Below are 9,490 nucleotides of genomic sequence, written 5' to 3'. Positions count from 1 at the left end.
GTGAAGTGCGGCACGACCGCAAGACCAACAGATCACACTGAGGTGATCTGAAGCACGACCGCAAGACCAACAGATCACACTGAGGTGATCTGAAGCACGACCGCAAGACCAACAGATCACACTGAGGTGATCTGAAGTACGACCGCAAGACCAACAGATCACACTGAGGTGATCTGAAGCACGACCGCAAGACCAACAGATCACACTGAGGTGATCTGAAGTACGACCGCAAGACCAACAAATCACACTGAGGTGATCTGAAGCACGATCGCAAGACCAACAGATCACGCTGAGGTGATCTGAAACGAAGCTTGGGCCGTCGCCAAGACAGCTTCCAGAGGTAACGCCCAGGCAGGTGCTGTATCAGGCCACAAGTTTGCGCCCGCTGGACAGACGGCCTCGATCAGCCCAGGCGGCATCAGCCCACCTGTGGAGACTGTAGTTGGTGACACAGAGGTGTCCGACGATGATGTGGTCCCTGCACCCTCTGGACTGGACGTCGGATCAGGCGAAGCGGCTGAAGACGACCACGTTGTCGATTGATATGTTTGGTCGGTCACGACAGGTGTAAGAGGTGTAGTTTCAGGCAAGTAAGAATGTGTGCTAGTTGGCTGTGAAGTGGGTTCATATGTTGTTGTTGAAGTCGTGGTAGAACTAGACATGTCCCTGGTACCACCAGCCGCTGTGGTACTGGGATCAGGTGTGTTGCCTGGAGTGCGAGCAGTTGTAGGGCTAAAAACAGGCATCGTGACTGTAGTGCCATCAACTGCTTCAGTGGGATGAGACGCCATTTCTGTGGGAATAACAGCTGTTGTGGCATCTGCTGATGTAGCAGAAACGGGCGTCGTTCTTGTGGTGCTGCCATCTGTCGTGGTAACTTCAGGCATTTCCATTTTGGTACTGCCAGTCGTCGCAGTAAGTTCAAATATGGGATCTGTAGTACTGCCAGATGCCCTAGTAAGCTCAGATATAGTTTCTGTAGTTCTAACAGCTGGTGTCGTAGGACTAGAACTTGTGACTGCGGTGCCGGGAATTGTTGCCGAAGTGTCAGATGCTGTCGTCCTACCAACTATTATGGTAGGAACAGGTGTTTTATTTGTAGCACCGACGGTTGCTGTAGTCAAACCAGATGACATCCATGAAGTACTACCAGCTGCTGCAGTGGGGCCAGTTGTAATTGTGGTACTATCAGATGCTGTGGCATGCTCAGATACTGTCTCTGAGACACTGCTAGCTGAAGCGGTACTAGAGGTACTATCCCGTGTGGTGGTACTACCAGCTGGTGCGGAATCAGAAGTGGTACCTATAGTAACAACAGCTGTTGAGGAAGGACCGGAACCTGCCCCCGTGATATAAGCAGCCGTGGCGGTAAGGTCAGACGCAGAGACTGTGGTAATGCTACTGTTACTGTTAGCTGCTGTGATACCAGACGTTGTGTATGTGGTACTATCAGCAGCTTGTGTTTCTGATGCTCTGTGTGTGGTACTACTAGCTGTTGTGGTGGGAACAGGCGCCATGCCTGTGGTGCTACCATCGTATGTGCTTAAATCAAACTTTGCTGTTGTGGCACTGCCAGCAGCTGTGATATCAGAGGATGGGGTTATAGTATCACGAGCCGTCGTAATGAGTTCAGAAAGGGCTCCTGTGGTGATATCACCTGGTGTCATACGGATGGAAGGTGTGCCTGTGGTGCTGTCAGTTGTTGTCGTAGGAGCAGACGCGGTGCCTGAGGCACTGCTAGTTGTTGTCGTAGGAGTAGAAGTTGTGCCTGCGGTGCTACCAGCTGTTGTCACGGGGGCAGACGTGGTACCTGCAGTACTGCTAGATGTTGTTGTAGGAGCAGAAGAGGGGCCTGTGGTGCTGCTAGCTGTTGTCTTAGGAGGCGTGGTACCTGTGGTACTGCCAGCTGTTGTAGGAGCAGAAGTTGTGCCTGTGGTAGTGCTAGCCGTTGTCGTAGGAACAGATGTGGTGCCTGTAGCACTGCTAGCTGTTGTAGGAGCAGAAGTGGGACCTGTGGTACTGGTAGTTGTCGTAGGAGCAGACGTGGCGCCTGTAGCACTGCCAGCTGTTGTCGTAGGAGCAGGCGCGGTGCCTGTAGCACTGCTAGCTGTCGTCGTAGGAGCGGAAGTGGTGCCTGTGGTACTGCCAGGTGTTGCCGTAGGAGCAGAAGTGGTGCCTGTAGCACTGCTAGATGTTGTCACAGGAGCAGACATGGTGCCTGCGGTACTGCTAGCTGTTGTCGTAGGAGCAGATGTGGTACCTGTAGCACTGCTAGCTGTTGTCGCCGGAGACGTGGTGTCTGTGGTACTGCTAGCTGTTGTAGGAGCAGAAGCGGGACCTGTGGTACTGGTAGCTGTTGTCGTAGGAGCAGACGTGGCGCCTGTAGCATTACTAACTGTTGTCGTAGGAGCAGAAGTGTTGCCTGTAGCACTGCTAGCTGTTATCGTAGGAGCGGAAGAGAGGCCTGTGGTACTAATAGCTGTTGTAGAAGAAGAAGTAGTGCTTGCGGTACTGCTAGCTGTTGTCGTAGGAGCAGACGTGGTGCCTGAGGCGCTGCTAGATGTTGTAGGAGCAGTAGTGGTGCCTGTGGCACTGCCAGCCGTTGCCTTAGGAGGCGTGGCGCCTGTGGTACTGCTAGCTTTTGCTGTAGGAGCCGAAGTGGCGCCTGTGGTACTGCTAGCTGTTGCCGTAGGAGCAGACGTGGCGCCTGTAACACTGCTAGCTGTTGTCGTAGGAACAGACGTGGTGCCTGTAGCACTGCTACCTGTTGTCGTAGGAGCAGACGTGGTGTCTGTGGCACTGCTAGCTGTTGTCGTAGGAGCAGACGTGGTGCCTGTAGCACTGCTAGCTGTTGTCGTAGGAGCAGACGTGGTGTCTGTGGCACTGCTAGCTGTTGTCGTAGGAGCAGACGTGGTGCCTGTAGCACTGCTAGCTGTTGTCGTGGGAGCAGACGTGGTGCCTGTGGTACTGCTAGCCGTTGTCGTAGAAACAGATGTGGTGCCTGTAGCACTGCTAGCTGTTGTAGGAGCAGAAGTGGGACCTGTGGTACTGGTAGTTGTCGTAGGAGCAGACGTGGCGCCTGTAGCACTGCCAGCTGTTGTCGTAGGAGCAGGCGCGGTGTCTGTAGCACTGCTAGCTGTTGTCGTAGGAGCGGAAGTGGTGCCTGTGGTACTGCTAGATGTTGTCACAGGAGCAGACGTGGTGCCTGCGGTACTGCTAGCTGTTGTCGTAGGAGCAGATGTGGTACCTGTAGCACTGCTAGCTGTTGTCGCCGGAGACGTGGTGTCTGTGGTACTGCTAGCTGTTGTAGGAGCAGAAGCGGGACCTGTGGTACTGGTAGCTGTTGTCGTAGGAGCAGACGTGGCGCCTGTAGCATTACTAACTGTTGTCGTAGGAGCAGAAGTGTTGCCTGTAGCACTGCTAGCTGTTATCGTAGGAGCGGAAGAGAGGCTTGTGGTACTAATAGCTGTTGTAGAAGAAGAAGTGGTGCTTGCAGTACTGCTAGCTGTTGTCGTAGGAGCAGACGTGGTGCCTGAGGCGCTGCTAGATGTTGTAGGAGCAGTAGTGGTGCCTGTGGTACTGCCAGCCGTTGCCCTAGGAGGCGTGGCGCCTGTAGTACTGCTAGCTTTTGCTGTAGGAGCCGAAGTGGCGCCTGTGGTACTGCTAGCTGTTGCCGTAGGAGCAGACGTGGCGCCTGTAACACTGCTAGCTGTTGTCGTAGGAACAGACGTGGTACCTGTAGCACTGCTACCTGTTGTCGTAGGAGCAGACGTGGTGTCTGTGACACTGCTAGCTGTTGTCGTAGGAGCAGACGTGGTGCCTGTAGCACTGTTAGCTGTTGTCGTAGGAGCAGACGTGGTGCCTGTAGCACTGCTAGCTGTTGTCGTAGGAGCAGACGTGGTGTCTGTGGCACTGCTAGCTGTTGTCGTAGGAGCAGACGTGGTGCCTGTAGCACTGCTAGCTGTTGTCGTAGGAGCAGACGTGGTGCGTGCGATACCGCCAGGTGTTGTCATGGAAGTAGACGTGGTGCCTGCAGCACTGATAGCTTTTGTAGGGGCAGACGTGGTACCTGTAGCGCTGCTAGCTGTTGTGGCAGGAGGGGACGTGGTACCTGCGGTACTGCTAGTAACACCAGTCGCAGCAATAGAGCCGGACGTTGCACTACTCGACATTGTAGGATCGGATATTGCTCTTGATGTGCCAACATGTGTTGTGTTATGAGACATTGCACCTAAGGTACTAACAGCTGATGTGGTAAGCTCGGATATCGTCCCTGTGACACTAGCAGCTGTTCTGGTAAGACCAGACGGTGTACCCGTGGTGCTGCCAGCTGTGGTAGGGCCGGACGATGTTCGTGTGGTACTACCAATTGTTGTTAAGTCAAACGCTGTTTCAGTAGTTCCACCAGCTGTTGCACCGGTATAAGACGCTGTACTGCTGGCTGCTGGTATTGGACCAGATGTTGCTCCTGTAGTGCGGCCAGTTGTTGCTAAGTGGGTTGTACCTGTGCTTCTACCACCTGCTGTAGTAAGATCAGACCTTACGTTTGTAATGCTACCGGGCGTTGTGATGGAATCAGGCATTATGCTGCTGGTTCTTGTAGTAAGATACGGCGATGTTACTGTGGTGCCAGCGGTTGTGGTGATACCAGACGCTGCGGCTGTGGCACCACCAGGTTTTCTGGTAAGTTCGGATGCTGTCCGTGTGACACTCCCAGCTGATGTGGAAGGTTCAAATATTGTAACCTCGGTACTACCAGCTGTTTTGGTAAGGCCAACTGTGGTGCTACCAGCTGCTGAGGTAATCATTGGTGTTGTGCCGATGATAGCACCAGTCGTAATGTCAGACGTTCGGGCTACAGTACTAGCTGCTGTTGTGATGAGGTCAGATACCGTTTCTGTCGTGCTGGGACGTGATGTTAAAAGATCGGAAGGAGTACCTGCGGTACTATCAGCTGTTGTCGCGGTATCGGTGGTGGGGCCAGCGGTACCGCTAGCTGTTGCGGCGAGATCGGACACCATTCTTGTAGAAATACCAGCTGAAGTGGTGGAATCAGACGACGCAGTAGCAGCTGTTGTGATAGGACCTGACGTTGCCCCAGTTACCTCACCAGCTGTCGTGATGTCAGACGCTGTGCCGATAGTACTGCCAGATGTTGAGGGATCCGATGTTGTGCCTGCGCTGCTATAAACTGTTGTGGTAACGGTAGATGATGTCGGAGTGGTGCTATCAGCTGGCGTCGTAAGACTGAATGCAGTAGTGGTGGTACTTCCCGGCGCTGTTGTGAGATCATACGTACTCCAGGTGAAACTGCCAGCTGCTGCAGTAGGAACAGACGCTGCGCCTGTGATGTCACCAGCCGTTGTAGTAGGAACAGACACTGCGCCTGTGATGTCACCAGCCGCTGTAGTAGGAACAGACGCTGCGCCTGTGATGTCACCAACCGTTGTAGCAGAATCAGGTGTCCCACTCTCAGCATCATTGGACGTAGTAATGGTGTCATGGGTCGCGCTGCTAGCTATAGTAGTGCGACCAAACTGTGCCACTAAAGTGCCGGTAGCTGTTACGATATCAGGCATTGTGCTGATGGTACTATCGGCTGTTGTGGTAAGCTCAGATGCCGTCCGTGTGACACTACCAGTTGTTTGGGCAGGGCCAGGCGTAGCACCTGTAGTGGTACCAGCTGTGATGGTTGGAACAAAAGTGGAACCTGTAGAGGCACCAGCTGTGATGGTTGAAACAGACGTTGTACCTGTAGTGGTACCAGCTGCGATGGTTGGAACAGACATGGTGCCTGTAGCGGTACCAGCTGTGAGGGTTGAAACAGACGTTGCACCTGTAGTTGTACCAGCTGTGGTGGTTTGAACAGACGTGAAACCTGTAGTGGTACCAGCTGTGATGGTTGGAACAGACGTTGCATCTGTAGTGATACCAGCTGTAATGGTTGGAACAGACATGGAACCTGTAGTGGTACCAGCTATGATGGTTGGAACAGATGTTGCATCTGTAGTGATACCAGCTGTGATAGTTGGAAGGGACGTGGCACCTGTAGTGGTACCAGCTGTGATAACTGGAACAGACGTGGCACCTGTAGTGGTGCCACCTGTGATGGTTGGAGCAGACGTGGTGCCTGTACTACTGTCGACAGCTGTTATGGGGGCAGACGTCATTTTTGTAGTCCTACTAGCTGATGCAGTGGGATCAGACGCCGTGCTGCCACTTGCTATTCCGGGACCAAGCGTTGTTCTTGAAGTACTGCCAGTTGTTGTAACAGCAATAGAGGTTGTGCCTGTGATACTATCAGCTGTTGCAGTCAGGCCAGAAAGTGACCCGGAACCACTGTCAGATGGTGTTGTGACATCAGTCGTTGTGTCCGTGTATTTACTACCTGGTGTAGTGAAGTCTGCTACTGATCCTGTGGTGGTACCAGCTGGCGATGAAGGATTCCAACTAGTGGCTGTGGTACTGTCAGCTGATGTGAAAAGGCCAGACATTGTGCCTGTGGTACCACCAGCTGTTGCGGTAGGAACAGATACTGTGCCTGTGCTACCACCAGCTGTTGCGGTAGGAACAGATACCGTGCCTGTGATTGCACCGGCTGTTGTGGAGGGAATAGATGCGGTGCCTGTGGTAACACCAGCTGTTGTGGAGGGAACAGATACCGTGCCTGTGATAGCACCAGCTGTTGTGGAGGGAACAGATACCGTGCCTGTGATAGCACCAGCTGTTGTGGAGGGAACAGATACCGTGCCTGTGATAGCACCAGCTGTTGTGGAGGGAACAGATACCGTGCCTGTGATTGCACCGGCTGTTGTGGAGGGAACAGATACGGTGCCTGTGGTAACACCAGCTGTTGTGGAGGGAACAGATACCGTGCCTGTGATAGCACCAGCTGTTGTGGAGGGAACAGATACCGTGCCTGTGGTAGCACCAGCTGTTGTGGAGGGAACAGATACCGTGCCTGTGGTAGCACCAGCTGTTGTGGAGGGAACAGATACCGTGCCTGTGATAGCACCAGCTGTTGTGGAGGGAACAGATACGGTACCTGTGGTAACACCAGCTGCTGTGGAAGGAACAGATACCGTGCCTGTGGTACTGCCAGCTGTTACGGTAGGAACAGATATCGTGCCTGTTGAATTTCCAGGTATTGCATTTGGATCAGACGTTGTAGTAAGGTCGGGCGTTGTTCCTGTGGTGGCAGCAGCTAACGAATTTAGTTCGGTTTCCACCCGTGTGGTGCTGCTAGCTTGTGTCGTAGGATGATATGTTGCACCTGTGGTGCTACTATCTGGTGAGGTGAGATCCGACATCCCAGTGATGCTGCCAGCTGTTGTGACATCAGGTGGTGTTCCATCGATGCTGCCAGCTGTTGTGACGTCAGGCGGTGTTCCAGTGATACTGTCAGCTGTTGTGACGTCAGGCGGTGTTCCAGTGATACTGCCAGCTGTTGTGACGTCAGGCGGTGTTCCAGCGATACTGCCAGCTGTTGTGACGCCAGGTGGTGTAATCATGGTACCGCCAGCTGTTGTGGTACGCTCGGATATGGTCCCTGTGGTACTGTCATCTAGAGCAGCGGGACCGAAAGTTGTACTTGTCGCACTGTCACTTGTGGTTTGCGCAGACGCTGGGCCTATTGTGCTACCAGCTGCCTTGGAGGCGTGACCTGTGATACTGGTTGTCGAGGTGAGCCTGTATGTGGTTTCTGTGGTACTATCGTTTGTTGCAGCGAGACCAGACGGCATCATTGTACCATCGTCAGTTGTCGCAGTGAGATCTGAAGTAGTACTTCCACCTGTTGTAGTAAGTCCAGACATCGTCACTGAGGTGTTACCACCAGCTGTGACATCAGATGCTGTAGTTAACAAACTGTTGGATGGTGACGTAAGGTCAGATGTTGTTCCTCCGGTACTACTAGCTGTTGTGGCTGAACCAGATGATGCACCTGTGGTACTACCAGCTATTGTATTCGGAAGAGACATTGTGGTTTGAACAGATGCACTGTACATCATGCCGCTTGCTGCTGTAGTCGGATCAGACGCCATTCTTGTGGTGCTACTTGTTGTAGTAGAATGGGACGCACTACTACCTATCTCTAAGCGATCAGACGTTGTTACAGTGTCCCCAGCCGTTGTGAGGCTGGACGTTGTGCCTGCGATGTTATCAGCTGTTGTGTACGGCTCAGATGCTGTCCCTGTGCTAATACCAAGTGCGGTCCCCCGATAGGAAGCTGTAGTAGTCGTGTAATGGTCAGGTGTTGTATCTGTGATGCTGCCAGCCGTCGTTACAGGAACAGGTGCTGTGACAGCGGTGCTTCCAACTGATGCGGTTAGATGAGGCGTCGTGGATGTAGTACTACCAGCTGTTGAAGTAGGTTGAGTTGTTCCAGTGGCCTTGCCAGCTGTTGTGATATCTGGCGTTGTTGCCGTGAAATCACCAGCCGCTGCCGGAGCAGTGTGTTGGGACAATTCGCTTGTCGATGTGAATGCGGCCGAATTGAGAGATGACTCTGCAGTACTTTCTGCGTAGTCCGGGGAGGACGATGTGACCCATGTGCTGTTATCATTGCTGACTGACATTGCAGGGGCTTCACTGGACGTTGCTACGGTCTCTTGACTCCCGTTAGGTGTGTTGTTACCTGTAGATGTTGTTGGTCGCGTGACATTCCCGTGTTGCTCTGTATCTTCCATCGTTGTTTGTAACGCCGTTGCAGAAGCTGTTGCTGTCGTCTCTGTGCTGACTGTCGTCTCAGGGGTAGCTGGAGATGCAGCTGGTGTAAGCGATGTAAGCAAAGCTCGGAAGGTCGTGTGGAGGGTTGTCTGGCCTGCGGCCGGATCTGTTCCACCGCCCACTGTCAAGGATGTACTGGAGGTCCACGATCCCGTCGTCACGGTGGGTGGTGTTGTGCGTGACGAAGCTGTCTCAAGACTGGTTTGTCCAGATGCTGGGGGGCTTTGAGCTGATTGTTCAGGCGGTGTTGGGGGCGTTGTTGGTACTGATGACGTTATTGTTGTGACGCCGATAGATGCGGCCACGGTGCCTGCTGTTTCCGATGTCTCAAACAGAGGCGCGCGTGATGATGTACCGGTTGGGCCAGGTGTCGTCTCTTGAGAGTAGCCTGGAGTGATATTGATATCAGACGTCTCGGCGACATGTTCTGTGGTTTCGGATGTGACCAATGCCTGGGATGAAGTTGCCTCAGAGGATGTTGTTGATGCAGGCGAAGCAGCTGAGGTTGACATGGTTGCTGGAAGGACTGTGGTGAAGGCATCGGTGGTGGTGACGGTACCGTCAGCTGTTTGTGTTGCGACCACGGGTGTCGTGAGATCTGCTGCTATGATCATGCTGGTCGACGACGATATGGAGGTCATGGCAGCGATATTCTCCTGAAATCAGCACCGGCCGCGCGTCACATCCTGTTGCGCTTCACTTTGGAAGCCACGTACACAACTTTGCTTCAAATGGCAAATGGCAAAAGTCATCCCGCTAAAAC

General features: G+C 53.3%; 1 protein-coding gene across 1 annotated transcript; it reads right to left on the bottom strand.

Moving 5' to 3' along the window:
* Nucleotides 1–1,983: 1,983 nt before the first annotated feature.
* Nucleotides 1,984–9,368, bottom strand: LOC119098027 (cell wall integrity and stress response component 4-like). Its single transcript, XM_037220956.1, has 5 exons — nucleotides 9,083–9,368; nucleotides 8,087–8,149; nucleotides 3,653–3,709; nucleotides 2,157–2,275; nucleotides 1,984–2,100 (listed from the first exon to the last, which is right to left on the bottom strand). Exons 1-5 carry the CDS (start codon nucleotides 9,366–9,368, stop codon nucleotides 1,984–1,986), a joined length of 642 nt encoding a protein of 213 aa, XP_037076851.1.
* Nucleotides 9,369–9,490: the final 122 nt, after the last annotated feature.

This window comes from Pollicipes pollicipes, unplaced genomic scaffold, assembly GCF_011947565.3.
Source record: "Pollicipes pollicipes isolate AB1234 unplaced genomic scaffold, Ppol_2.1 Scaffold_4740;HRSCAF=5597_pilon_pilon_pilon, whole genome shotgun sequence".
Classification (NCBI taxonomy): Eukaryota; Metazoa; Arthropoda; class Thecostraca; order Pollicipedomorpha; family Pollicipedidae; genus Pollicipes; species Pollicipes pollicipes.
This window is presented reverse-complemented; position numbering and strand designations above follow the sequence as displayed.

Excerpts from the sequence above, each read along its gene's own strand:
- LOC119098027 (XM_037220956.1), bottom strand. The coding sequence starts at position 9,368 with ATGACCTCCATATCGTCGTCGACCAGCATGATCATAGCAGCAGATCTC. Across the intron at positions 8,150-9,082 it reads GACGACACCTGGCCCAACCG|GCACAACGTCCAGCCTCACA; the intron begins GTACATCATCAC and ends ATAACATCGCAG. Across the intron at positions 2,101-2,156 it reads GCACCACTTCTGCTCCTACG|TGCTACAGGCACCGCGCCTG; the intron begins GCAACACCTGGC and ends GACAGCTAGCAG.